At 41.3% G+C, this 14,259-nt stretch overlaps 1 protein-coding gene across 1 annotated transcript in view; it reads left to right on the top strand.

The window, feature by feature from the left end:
* The window catches only part of LIFR (LIF receptor subunit alpha), a gene marked incomplete at both ends in the record, with an annotated part of 34,299 nt that extends 21,479 nt beyond the window's left edge, over positions 1-12,820 (top strand). Inside the window, 8 exons of the mRNA XM_080707340.1 lie at positions 681-900; positions 3,655-3,834; positions 4,809-4,910; positions 5,478-5,645; positions 8,322-8,483; positions 9,910-10,003; positions 11,767-11,845; positions 12,197-12,820. Coding sequence (XP_080563466.1) covers positions 681-900; positions 3,655-3,834; positions 4,809-4,910; positions 5,478-5,645; positions 8,322-8,483; positions 9,910-10,003; positions 11,767-11,845; positions 12,197-12,820 — 1,629 coding nt within the window. The remainder of the gene's footprint in view (positions 1-680; positions 901-3,654; positions 3,835-4,808; positions 4,911-5,477; positions 5,646-8,321; positions 8,484-9,909; positions 10,004-11,766; positions 11,846-12,196) is intronic.
* Between the last annotated feature and the right edge of the window lie 1,439 nt (positions 12,821-14,259).

Here is a 14,259-nt window from a genome sequence, read left to right as displayed (position 1 = left end):
TGAAACAGCTTAAATTTATTTAAGGGCTATTCAGGTATACTGGTAAAAATGCTAACTGAGATGTAAATCTATAATTATGTAGTGTGAATAGATCTATGTTTTAGGGAACTTTTTCCCCCAGTCATAAAGCAGAGTTCAGACTGAGGGTCATAAGTCATGTTGGAGTTGATAATTAAAAAAACAAAAAAACCTACACCTAGAAAAACAATTTGAATTAACTATCAAAATGCAAGAGGATTTAAAAGTTAAAATACAGGACATTTTTACTTTTCTCTCAATTTTTGTATGTTTTCAAATTTTTTATAATGAACATGTGCTATTTTAACGAGAGAACAATATACAAGGCCATAATTTCCCACATTCATTATGGAGAACCAGTACCTCTGATGCCTTTTTAAATTTTGCTTTTGAAAATTTTGGAGATAAAAATATTATTTTATATCTACTTAATTTTTAAATTTCTGTGTATTTACTCATAATACTTACAGCAAGTGTAGGAAGATGTTACTTTTCTGGTTTACCAGGTCTCAGTGGGCTTTAAGTCTGTCGACCACTTCGTCATTTCTAATGTGACTTTGTTGTTGTGCATGTGGCATCCAGTTTAGACCCGATGATCTTGCCTAATCACTGTTACTTTTACAAGTTTTTAATAGCAGAATTTATTTTTCCATTTTTCATAGCCTTTACCCATTAATGAAGCTAATGGAAAAATACTTTCCTATAATGTTTCATGTTCGTCAGATGAGGAAACACAGTCTCTTTCTGAAATACTTGATCCTCAACACAAAGCAGAAATACAACTCGATAAAGATAAAAATGACTACATCATTAGTGTGGTGGCAAAAAATTCCGTTGGCTCATCGCCACCTTCTAAAATAGCTAGTATGGAAATCCCAAATGGTAAGTCCTTAAGACGACTTAGTGTGTAAGAACAGAAGATTAAGGTGGAACGTGTATGCTACTTGCTCTTCTGCAGTATCAACAGTCTTCTGTACCTCGCTTTGCTGATGACATATCATATTTAATCATATCCTATGTGGAAGAATAAGCAGATCAATATCTAATATTCATTGAGATGTAGAAGTCATTGACCTAAGCATGTACACTGGTGATATAATTATTGTATTCAAATATTTTTTCATATAATTTGGGGAGTTATGGTTGTGGATAGTATTTTAAGTTTTTATTCAAGTACCATTTTCAGATCTCTCCAAGACTACGAGAATCCGTCAGTGTTATCTGTTGGTGTGCTTTGCAAACTGTCGGGGGCAGGGGGAATACTTGTTTCATTCAGCAGCTTTGTTTATAAGAAATTTTTTTATTGATAAAGTCTTTCTAAAATCTAAATTAGATATTTAATTTAGGCCTTTAAAAGCCCTGTGGTGTAATTTTAAATTTTAGTGTCTTCCTTTAAATTTCACAGATTTCTAGTGACCATTGCATTCCTTCTTAGCTTTTGCCTGGACTTCATCTCTCTCTCCCAGTTAACTCCTCTTCCAGTCCCCCTGCAGAGCACCAGCTATGGTCCTCTGGGTATCTGTCCAGCTCTCTGTTGAGGCAGTTTCCTAATGCTTTGTTACTTTGCTGGTTCTGTGTTCTGTTTTCTACAGCTATAGGAAGATTAGGAGGAAGGAGTAGTGAACGCCAGGCACATTTCGGAAAAAGGACACTGGCTTAAGCCCAGATAACAGTTGGGCTGAGGCAGCTCTCAGGGCAGTGGTGTGGTCCTCAGGGCAGTGGTGTGTGGCCCTCAGGACAGTGGTGTGGCCCTAAGGGCAGTGGTGTGGTCCTCAGGGTAGTGGTGTGTGGTCCTCAGGGCAGTGGTGTGTGGTGCTCAGGGTATTGGTTGTTGGCCCTCAGGGCAGTGGCATGGTCCTCAGGGCAGTGGTTGTTGGCCCTCAGGGCAGTGGTGTGTGTTCCTCAGGGCAGTGGTGTGGTCCTCAGGGCAGTGGTGTGTGGTCCTCAGGGCAGTGGTGTGTGTTCCTCAGGGCAGTGGTGTGGTCCTCAGGGCAGTGGTGTGTGTTCCTCAGGGCAGTGGTGTGGTCCTCAGGGCAGTGGTGTGTGGTCCTCAGGGCAGCGGTGTATGGTCCTCAGGGCAGCGGTGTGGTCCTCAGGGCAGTGGTGTGTGGCCCTCAGGGCAGTGGTGTATGGTCCTCAGGGCAGTGGCATGGTCCTCAGGGCAGTGGTGTGTGTTCCTCGGGGCAGTGGTGTATGGTCTTCAGGGCAGTGGTGTATGGTCCTCAGGGCAGTGGTGTGTGGTCCTCAGGGCAGTGGTGTATGGTCTTCAGGGCAGTGGTGTATGGTCCTCAGGGCAGTGGTGTGTGGCCCTCAGGGCAGTGGTGTGTGGTCCTCAGGGCAGTGGTATGTGTTCCTCCGGGCATTGGTTGTTGGCCCTCATGGCAGTGATGTGGCATGAGAGAGGAGAGGTCAGAAGGGGCCAGGCTGTTGGCCCTATGTTTGGGTGTGCCCACCTTATAAGAATATAGTCTGCTGATTTTGGTCTTTGATCTCATGCTTGCACCATGGGTAGCCCACAACTATTGTAGTCTTTTAACTCAAGCCTGTTCCTTGTCCTGAGAAGGTGGTAGCTTGCGAGCTAGTCATAGGCTAGTCTTCAGCTTTTGAACGATGGCTGCATCCCCAGAACCCTCATCGCGGCCTTACTCAGGGTTTCATTGTGGATTTGTGGTCACACTGAGCCAGAAAGCTGCTTTATGTGTAAAGCCTTCTGTATTCTAAGCCAGATAGTTGTCTTCTGTTTAGAACTAGCTGTTCTATGAGTGGATATTTGTTAAAAAATCTTTCTGTGGTTTTGTACTGAACCCTAAAGTATGAACTCAGTTAAATTACTTTTTTCTCCCCTTGCAGTGGGGGACTTCACCGTCCCCTTTGACTGCACTGTCCTGACCCCACCCCAGTTCCTCACCCCCAGGCTCAGGGACTATTTCTCACCGAGGCCCAGATCTGGCAGAATGGGAAGTCAGCGTCCCCACGGGGCCCCTTCTGCCTGTGCTCCGAGCCTCTGCACCCATCGCACCACTCAATATTCCATGAGGCTCTGTGGAGGCCAGCCTCTCTGCCCACACCAGACAGCCACCTCACCTCTCCACTGCATCAGCATTGTGACCCCCTGCCTTTGTAGGCCAGAAGCCCCTGCAGCTCAGCCCTGAGGCTGCCAGCTTCCTGGCTTCCTGGGGAAGGGTGTGGCCCAGCCACTCTGTACCGTCTTGGTGGGCCCACATGTTCTGCCTGTGGCGCAGAGCTGCCTGTTTTCTTGGAGCTCTGTCACAGTGGCTGATGAGGAGGCTGCAGACTGTCCCCTGACGACCTTTCCCAGCCTCCCTCAGCCCCCTCCTTCCTGGCCCTCCATCTTCCTGACCCAGCCGCAGGGCCAGGTGTTTTGACCCTTTTTATGCTGTGTTTTGACAGCTGCTGTGTTAATCACTGTGTACAGGTAAGTGCTGTTCAACATTATGATAAAAATAACAGAGCAACACTTAGAGTCTTTATGCTAAACATATCTCTAGTCCGTCCGAGGACTACTCATAATTTGTGTACACTAAAGCAATTTTTATAACTCCTGTTCATTTTCAAAAAGTTTGCTTTCTAGTATTGTTCTTAATGCTAATAAAATATCTTTATTTCTTATTGAAGATAATCTCAAAGTGGAGCAGGCTGTTGGAATGGAGAAGAGGATTGTCCTCACCTGGCATCCTGACCCCAACATGACTTGCGACTATGTGGTTAAATGGTGTAACTTGTCTCACTCTGAGCCTTGCCTTATGGACTGGAGAAAGGTTCCTTCTAATAGCACCGAGACTGTGATAGAATCTGGTAGGATGAATTCATATCTCTCAAAGCTCTTTACAAATATTTTGAAAAAGCACACATGTGACTAGGTAGAGGGGGGTGATCATTCTCCTTTGGCACTGGGTGGGTATGGATTGGCTTCCCTTTTTTGAAAGGTGGTTTATGGTAGTAGATACGTGAAAAGTTTGAAATCATTTGATCTATTAATTATTTGACTAGTATTTTATTTGAAGCAATAGTCAGAAAACAATACAGATTTGCATCTAAGAATGTTACCTATAACATTTATGATTGTGTTTGTGTAAAACTGAAAATAACCTGAGCAGGGAATAAGTGGTGGTACATCTAGGAAATGGACTCTTAGGTGGAGTTAAAAGTATATCAGAGATTAAACAACAGGTAGAAACACTTACAAAGGAAAGAAAACTACAAGGCTTTCCTTTGCCTTTAAATGTTCAGGGCCCACTTTACTGAGGCCACGAATGAGCCTAACAAGGAATAGGAATGGGCGGGGGGTTGGGGGGAGGGTCCTCGTGTTCCCAGCACCTGCTGGCTGGTGAGCCTGAGCACCCTGTAAGGTGAGCTGCCCTTGATGGCAGCCTGAGGAGTCCCGAAACCCAGAGATGATGCCGTGTAGGGAGGGTCTCAGAGAAGCATGATGCACCTAGAGCAGGTTAGTGAACTGATCACATCCAGGGAGAATCATCATTGCTTGAACTTGAGACAGAATGTAAACCTCGGTCACCATTCCTCTCTTCAAGTAATGTCATTTTAAACTTTTCATTATAATAGAAATGAATTTATTCATTTTTATGTGATCATTTTTTGCTCTACGTATTTACCAGTTTTGAAACCCTAAATATCATTTTGTAATAAAACATCTGCTTAAAATTAGCTTTGGGAATTTCAGAGTAGCACATTTTATATTTCTAAACTAGGTACTTCTAGTATGTGTGTGTCACATACTCATGACGGTTTCTTTTTTGTTCATCCTACAGATCAGTTTCTACCAGGTGTAAGATACCATTTTTTCCTGTATGGGTGCAGAAATCAAGGATATCAATTATTACGCTCCATAGTTGGATATATAGAAGAATTAGGTAAGTTTTTTTTTCTTTAGTTTGGGTAACATAAAAAAGTATAAATCAACAAATAAAAATCAGATTGAATTAAAACATTTCATTCAAGGAAAATAAAATAATTTGGTAAATTTAAAGTTATATATTTGATTGTTTATTCTTAATTTAATATTTATATTTCACAATTTTACTGTTGCCATTCAGAAAATTAAATCTTGGTTATCAAAAATATTTTATTTTCATTTATACAAGTTTTAAAAACTGTTAACTTATTCAGGACTAGCAATAAAAGGGGGAAATAAAAATGAAGTCTGTTGGATAGCTGGATAGCCTCTTACTGACTTCATACAAGGTGTTCCCCTAGACCTGCTTTATGTAAAAGTTGTAAGTTCTACCTTTGTTCTTAAAAGTATTTTTGCCTGTGATTATTAGCGTACAGCTTTATGATAATATCACTGAAAGTTTATCACTGAATAGACTTCAGTCTTAATTCCCAGTGTCTATATGTTTTGCATCCGTAGATCTCATGAGCCATACTCTTACTCTGTGTTGGTAAACTTTCCTTCTGCAATTGACTTCGTTTTGCAGCTCCAATTGTTGCACCCAATTTCACTGTTGAAGATACATCTGCAGATTCAATCTTAGTCAAATGGGAAAATATTCCTGTGGATCAGCTCAGAGGCTTTCTAAGAGGGTATTTGTTTTACTTTGAAAAAGGAGAACGCGACACATCTAAGATGAGGGATTTCGATTCAGGTAAGTAAATTCCTGGCGTAACTAGTGTTTCTCAGAAATTCTCATTAGCCACAAAAGAAAAGAAAGGAAACAAGAAAGCAAGTGCTACTTTTAGTTTCCAAAACAGTCCGAAAACTAGGGAAATTAATTTTAAGATTTTACTCTGCAGTAGCTTATGAGGTCTTCTGAAATCATTTAGATGCATTTTCAGAAGCCTTATTATTAGACTCTCTATTAGCCTTACATGAACCATAACTTAGCATCTTAAGAAATTTACTTGAAAGAAAGAAAGAAAGGTTTCTTGTACTTATACAGTGAAAGAGAAAAACCAGGAATCCAAAGAATGGCATCAGAGCTTCCGTGGTAAACTGACAGAGTTGAGTCCTTAGCTAAGGCAAGTTGGGAAACTTCATTGGTTTGAGCTGGATATGAGTATCCATTAAATCTTAAAAATTACAGTGCATCCTTGTCGGTTGATAAGTGTCTGACTAAAGGCTTCAGACAATTCTCAAATTTACAAATGCAGAAATGTTTATGCAGATTTCTGGCTTTCCTTCAACTGTCTGTCTTTTGGGAGTCAGCTGTTTCTTATTCACTGACAAATGACACAAGTGGAATATCTTTTCCGTCTGAGAGCTTTCATTTCCATTAAGACCTCTCCTCAGAAAGAAAGCATCTTAATTATTTAATGCTTGCCTGGCAAGTGGAGACCAGCAGCGCTGCACCCAGATGCTGACCAGGCACAGCCAGATCACCTCCCATAGCTGCCGCACTAAGCATGTGCCCTCCCAGGTCACTGGCTTCCACCGTTCCTGACCTCAAGACAGCCTGTGGAGGGGGAAACCCTAAATACAAATTCTACAACCTCCAGAGTCTAGTGGTTTTCCTTGGATGCTCCAAAATTTTATACTGAAACCAGTTAAAATTCTATCTAGATTTTCAGTTAGACTTGGTGGATTTATCACTCAGGTGAGAGAGGGACAGAGACAACAGCATGCAGGCTCACAAAGCCACCCAGAGAAAGAGAAGCAAGAAGCAAGACACTACCCAGAAAAAAAACTCAGAAATTTGAGGGTTGGCATGGGCTAATGGATTGTAGGGGATGGTGAAATATAAGTGAACAAGTATGTATCTTTGAGAAGCAATGTGCTTTGTGCCGAAGGACCAGCTATTGGAAACAAATGGTTAGAATGATCTCTGAGCTGAGTGGAGGGGGCTGATTGATGGAAATGTTCCCGAATTGAAGGATCTGTGAACATACCAAAGAAAAAGAGTTCATTAAGTACGCAGTAAAATAACTAGAGAAAGATCTATGCCAAGGTACATCCTCATGACTTGTCAATTTATAAAGAAGCTGCCCCAGACCTAATCAGAGAACAGGTTGTGTGCCAGCATTGGGAGTAAGAATGGCGCAGACTTCCCTGCAATGCTCACATACAGGAAGACACCACACCAATGTTCTCAAAATATTGAGTGAAAATTATACTTGGTTATACTTGGTATTAGATTCTGCCAACCAATATGATAGGAGAATGGAGACATTTCTGGACATGCAGGGCTGTGGGGCTTTACTTCCCCTGTTCGCTGAGGAAAGAAAGCAGGGAAGAGCCTTGCGGCCGAGGTGCAGGAGGGAGCAGCCTGGAGGCTGGAGTGCAGGAGCCAGGGAGGTGGCTGGAGGTGTGGGGCCGGGCTTTTGCTGAGTTTAACCGCTTAGAAAATTGTGTTATATATTCATTGGATGATGTGGGAAAAATTAGAAATTGGTACAGAGAAAATCACCACTTGTAACAACAGGAAAACAAAAAGGGAAATGCCATGGGAATCACTTCTTAGTAGCCTCTATTTATGTGATTACAGTAATGTAAGCACTAAACCCACCAAACATTCTATATGACTGATAGTGTGGGGAGGAGATAGTGGCAATACAAAGGAGATACATCTTTGTCCTTTCTGGACACGAGTAGATAATGTCTAAAATGTAAAAAACAGCAATCAGTGTGCTCTTTTGAAATATGGAAGTAAATACCCAAAGAAACTATGATAAAGTGATTTGAAAGTGGTTGTGGGTGGTGAGGGGAGGGCCTGATAGGGAACTGCCTTATTTGACATTTAGTACTGTTTAATTTTAAAACTGTCATTTTGCTTTTTTTTTTTTTTTTGGTTGAGATGTTTAAAAAGAAAATTAAGTGAAAACAGTTATTCATGCTTCCTTTGAAGTGATTTGGAGGCTTCTTGTAGTCTCTCACTTGGAATTACCCGCACAGGGGTCCTTCTAAGTGGTGTGAAGTCTTCTTTTGGGCTGCACTCCTGCCCAGTCCAGGTCTGCCTCTGCCGCATAGGCGGGACCAGCTGGGTGGGTTGGCTGATGGTTTTCATGCCCTTAGTAACAGACAACAAGGTGAGTTTTATTGATTACCTGCTGTATGCTGGGCTTTTTCTGGAGAATGTGGCTGTACACCTTACACAGCCGTGTGAGGCAAGATGTAGTACTGTGTTTCAAAAAGTCAAGGCAGAGTAGTTTAACCTTAGTGCCTGACTGCCAGAGCAGAACCTGGAGGAGGCTCGGCTGGCTCCAGATCCTTGGCTGGGGGTGGCCAGCGGCCACTCTCTCAGTCGAGATCGGTGTGACAGGCATGCGTAATCCCGTGTTTAAACAGGTGTCAAGATGAACTAAACTATTCTTCATTTTAAAAGCAGGTCGTTCCGACATAAAGGTTAAGAACATTACTGACATATCTCAGAAGACGCTGAGAATTGCTGATCTTCAAGGCAAAACAAGTTACCGTCTGGTGCTGCGAGCCTACACGGATGGTGGCATGGGCCCAGAGAAGAGCATGTTCGTGGTGACAAAGGAAAACTGTGCGTGAAGTCTGACATTGAGATGCCGTCCATACCTACCTGTATAGTGCTCCTCGTGATCTGGGGTTTTTTAAGGAGTCCCTTATTCTCTCGTTTTATAAAATTTCACACTATATTTTTATGCCACATAGAAGACAATATTGGAAGGCCATGCGATGACCTTATATTTCTTCTTGTCAGTTATTTGAGACTGTTTTCACTTGAGAACCTAAGAAATTAATGAATTAGGGATATATCTGAAGCCTAGAAATCTTAAGTTCATGTTGAAATTATATAATGGCCAGAAAATTTAAATAACTTATCCCTAGGTAGTCTGTGGCTTTATATTTGTCAAGGGAAAAGTAAAAGAAATATCCTTTAAAATTATTTGTAAAGCACACCACTTACAAATTGGTGATGGAGGTAGAGAGGAATGGTGACCTAAACTATCTTTTAACATCAAGCTTTAATTTGAGGACAGATGTAACCTGTACCCCTGAGTTAGAGTTCACATACAGTAGAGAACCAAGAGGACGTGGTTAACCAAAGCACTGGTTCTCAATGGGAGGGAGGAAGTTTTGTTCCTAGGAGACACTTGGTGATATCTGAAGCCATTTTTTCTTTTCTTTTCTTTTTTTCTTTTCTTTTTTTTTTTTTTTTTTTTTTTTTGGTACTAGGGATTGGACCTAGGCACATCCTACCTAAGCTACACCCCAGCCCTTTTTCACTTTTTGAAATGGGATCTCACTAAATTGCTAAGGGCCTTGCTAAGTTGCTGAGTCTGGTCTTGAACCTGCGATCCTCCTGTGTCAGCCTTGTAAGTCCTGGGTTTATAGGTGTGCACCCAGCAGCTGGCTTTTGCTGACACTTCCAGTTTTTATAACTGACAGTGCTACTGGAATCTCGGGGCTAAAGGCCAAGAATGCTGCTAAAACTTCCTGAAGTGCACAGGGCAGCAGGGCAGGCTACACACACACACACACACACACACACACACACACACACACACACACACACAGAGAGAGAGAGAGAAATGTGTTTAAGTACTAGAATAAAAATGATTATAATACTTTGACAGTTATATTTTTAATAGTTTTTCAGTGCTCCTGGAGCAGTTATATTTTTTTCTCCTTCAAATAAACCAACTCGAATATCTTCTAATTTAGTCGGGTGTGGTGGCACACGCTTGTAATCTCAGCATTCCGGAGGCTGAGACAGGAGGATCATGGTTTGCAGACAGCCTTAGCTACTTAGTGAGGCCCTTTGCAACTCAGTGAAACCCTGTTTCAGGATAAAGAATAAAAATAGGGCTGGGGATGTAGCTCAGAGGTAGAATGGTAGCCCCTGGGTTCTATCCTCAGTACCGAAAAAAAAAAAAAAAATCTTTTTTATTTTATACTTGATACCAAAGTGGTGATCCTTAATATTTGCAACATTCTCTTTTCAGCTGTGGGATTGATTATTGCCATCCTCATCCCAGTGGCAGTGGCTGTCCTTGTTGGTGTGGTGACAAGTATCCTTTGCTATCGGAAACGAGAATGGTAATGGCGCCTGCATTTACTCTCACTGTCTAGTAGTTAAGGCCTGGTTATTTAGCTCTGTGTTACAAAATAAGAACATCTTTTTAGTTGAACAGGTTAGTAAAATATATTTTTTTCCTTCTGAATTAGTGTTGACTGTGACATTAGGCAAAAATGTGACATTATTTAAAGGTTTTAAAGCTGATAGAAAAAAGTATAAATTTTTTTCTTCTGTTTTTTTCCTAATTTAAAGTCATAGCAGTAGTGCTCATTTTACTAATAACATAAAGTAATGACAGCTGTCTTCAAATATTTATATATTTTTAGGCATAGATATGGCAGTAGATATCTGTAAAATAAGTGTAGCTTAATTTTTAAGATCTCGCTTGTCCTGGTGACCTGTTTAGAAAATCTGTTTGTTGTCCTCTATTCACGTATTCTGCTAGCAGGCCTCCTTTCATGTGAAGGGAGAGATATAAACAGAATATAGAAATAAGAGAAATAGAGTCAGCCTGTGCTATAGATGTCTAGGGGAGGAGGAGAGCCTACACCTTGGCATCCAGAGTGCCTGCATCATGCGGTGCACAGGGAGGACGGAGGCCGCTGCGGGAGGCTCCAGGCAGAGATGGCTTCTTCACAGCCTTCAGACTGGAGGAGGCGTGTGGCGGGTGCAGTAGGGGGGAGAGGCGGGAGTCGAGGGAGGGAAGGGTTCATCTGGTGAGCTGGCAGTGCTGTCCCAGGCCAGGCATGGACGCGTGGCTGCATTCATCCAGAGAGAGGTCCGTCCTCACTTTCTTTAAAGTGCCATTGGTGTAACAAGAGAATGCATCTAAGCAATTCTGGCTTCTCAATCAAAGCAGAAATAATTACAAAACTATAGAATAGCCAGTTTAGGTAACCAAATCCTCATTACCAAAACTTACATTTTAAAAATAACTATTTCAGTACAGAAAAGTAAGAAAAATATTTAGATCACATTAACAAAAGTTATTTCTCCTGCCAGAATTTCAAATAATGAAGTTCTTGTTACTCACTCTAAATATAGAAATATGATATAACACCGGGCAAACTCGTTTTTGTTTGCATTTACTTTCTGCTCACCTGATACATGGGCCTTCTTTTTCTTGGCACAGCACAGAATGTGCTTGGACGCGTGGCACTGTCCTTAGCCACTGTGGCAGAGCAGCTTCCCGACCTGAGCAGGAGAGAACTGCCTCTGCGGACGTGCCCTCTGAGTGTCTGCCTGCTTAACACAGTTTGCAGTCTGAAAATGTTGGTTGTATAAATGTGTGTGTTTTATTTTGTACATGATAGGCAATCACCATTTTACTTAGTTACTTTCCATTTTCATGATATAAATAAGATATTACAGGTTTAGAAATGCAATAACTATAGTTTTCAAATTTCAGCCTGATGTAGAAAGCCCTAGTGAATAATTGCACATTTTTTTTCTCGTGTTCATTAAAGTATTTAAATGCAGTGTCAAAACAGGCCTAGCCTGCCTTGGTGGTTCATGCCTGTAAACCCAGCGAAGCAGCTGACTGAGGCAGGAGGGTCACAAGTTTGAGACCAGGCTTGGCAACTTTGTCAGACTGGGTCTTAAAATTAAATTTTTTTTAAAAAGGGCTGGGGGTGGGGCTCGATGGTTGAACACTTTTCTAACATGGGAAGGCCCTGGGTTCAGTCCCCATCGCTGCAGAACAAATAATATGCCTGATGACTTATTAACGTATTTGTTATCTCACTGATTATACTTACTAAATGTAATCATTCTTTATTTAAAGGATTAAGGAAACCTTCTACCCTGATATTCCAAACCCAGAAAATTGTAAAGCGTTACAGTTTCAAAAGAGTGTCTGTGAGGTAATCCTTTTATTTTCTTACATTTGTCTTTGAAATACTGGCTTCTTTCTTCGGTCTTTTGGGAAAAGTTTGTAACATGCAGGTGTCATCCTAAGAAAAAACATTGAGAAAATGACACACTTTAACATCTGCTGCATGTCTAATATTACTAATCTTTAACTATTTATACTCTGCTCTTTTCCCCCCACTACTGATAGCAAAGGAAAACATTGATATAGAGATCAAAAAAAGTGAGTTTGCTCTGTGTGTACTACAGTCACGGGGGCAAACGTTTGTAAGCAGATGTATAAAATTAACATTGCATTCACACTTGGTGTTATTCTTAATTGCTGCTTCCAATTTTCTTTCTAGGGAACCAGTGCTCCTAAAACACTGGAAATGAACCCTTGTACCCCAAATAACGTTGAGGTTCTGGAGACTCGCTCAACTCTGCCTAAAATAGAAGACACAGAAATCATTTCTCCCATAGCTGAGCGCCCTGAAGAGAGCTCTGATGCAGAACCTGAAAACCATGTGGTTGTGTCCTACTGTCCTCCAATCATTGAGGAAGAAATACCGAACCCGGCAGCGGATGAAGCCGTGGGGACTTCGCAGGTCATTTACATTGATATTCAGTCCATGTACCAGCCTCAGGCCAAACCAGACGAAGAACAGGAAGTGGACCCCGCAGTGGGGGCGGGCTATAAGCCACAAATGCGCCTCCCCATCCAGTTGGCTGTGGGAGAGACAGCTGCAGAAGAGGACCTGGATAAGACTGCAGGCTACAGACCCCAGGCAAATGTAAACGCGTGGAATCTGGTCTCTCCAGACTCCCCCAGATCCACAGACAGTAACAGCGAAATTGTCTCTTTTGGAAGTCCATGCTCCATCAACTCCCGACAGTTTCTGATTCCTCCTAGAGATGAGGACTCACCTAAATCGAATGGAGGCGGGTGGTCTTTTACAAACTTTTTTCAGAACAAACCAAATGATTAAGAGTGTTGCCAGTCACTTCAGTCTGCCATCTCAATAAGCTGTTAACTGCTGGTGTTGCCAGGCAGCACTGGGTGTTTGGAGGGACCCTGTGAAGTACTGGTGGCCCGGTGAACTTCACCGTGTGCAAGTTACACTAGAAGTGTTCATGTGCTTTTAATGTAGCCGAGAAGCCAAAGGGCGGTGATTCAGAATCCTCACCCCACAGAACTCAAGATTTGGAGCTATTTGTGATTGAGCCAAAGAATTCTCCTTCAAGAAACATTTCAAGGCTAATACTGTTTAGTTCATATATGCAAAACAAATCCCGTAACAACTGTGTTCTGTTGTTAGCAGTTTTCTCATATGTATATTTAACAGGATCGCAAGGAGATTTGCAGGCAAAAAAGAAAAACGTCAAATTCATGTAATGCTTATTTGCCTGACCTTTACTCCATTCTAGAGAAGAATCAAGCACAGATTTTAAAACTTTTAAGATGACTCTCCCTTATCCACAGCATTTACAGAACTTAATATAATTTTTAATGTAGCAACAGCTATTTAGCGTTCTGTTTGGTAAAGCATGATGAATTCTGTGCCTACTGTATGTAAATGATTATCAAACAGTGATCTCAGGGGTACAAACGTGGGACACAAGGGTGACACTGATCAGCCCAAGTCAAAGTTGTGTTTTCTTGCTTTGGTGAGTTTTTCAAACCTTTCCATTATTTCTCAGCTCTTACTAGCCTTCATTATTGCAGTGATTTACCCTAATATTTGAAACAAAGTTCAAAGATCTTTGTTTTTTTTAATCCATTTTATTTTGTGATACAATGTCAGCTTATATCAATGAATTCAAGATTATCCATAAGCATATAATTCCAGTGGGTTTACTATACAAGGTGACTACTAAGCAGTATCTTGTGGCATTAGTAGGCCATGTTGCTCTGATTGGCTGTCTTAGTGTTTCCTTCCTTTTCAGTGACTGGGCCACTGTTAGATCCAGTCCTCAAATTCTTAAGGATAAAACCAAAGTTAATATGCTTCTTTCAGGAACAAGTAAGGGCTTTTTCAGGCTGAAGGCCGTAAGATAATTAGAATCAGTGGACATACCCATGTCGCCAGTACAGTCATCACCTGCAGTTACAAGTCTCCAGTACAGGCTCCTTTGCCCTCCCAGGTTTCTCATTAGATTCTTGCAAAAGGAAAATTAAAAACTAAAAAGTGTGTCGTGTATTTTTCCTGCTCTCTGGATCTGTGTATTTTGTCTTGACAGTCTTATAAGACAAAAAGACAGATTTTAAATATCTGTGTAAGTAAAGATAGGCCTTTTTTTAATCATCTGAAGCTCTATAATGCATTTTCAAATATCGGAAAAGTTTATTTTTAGCTCATACTGTATCTTTTTAAAAATCAAGGAACAAAAATCTTCTTAGGTACTCAGTATATAAATCCTGATTTTT

The sequence above is a fragment of the Muscardinus avellanarius genome, assembly GCF_963383645.1.
Source record: "Muscardinus avellanarius genome assembly, chromosome: 1".
Lineage (NCBI taxonomy): Eukaryota > Metazoa > Chordata > Mammalia > Rodentia > Gliridae > Muscardinus > Muscardinus avellanarius.
Note: the sequence above shows the minus strand (reverse complement) of the source record. Positions and strands in the feature narration are given on the sequence as shown.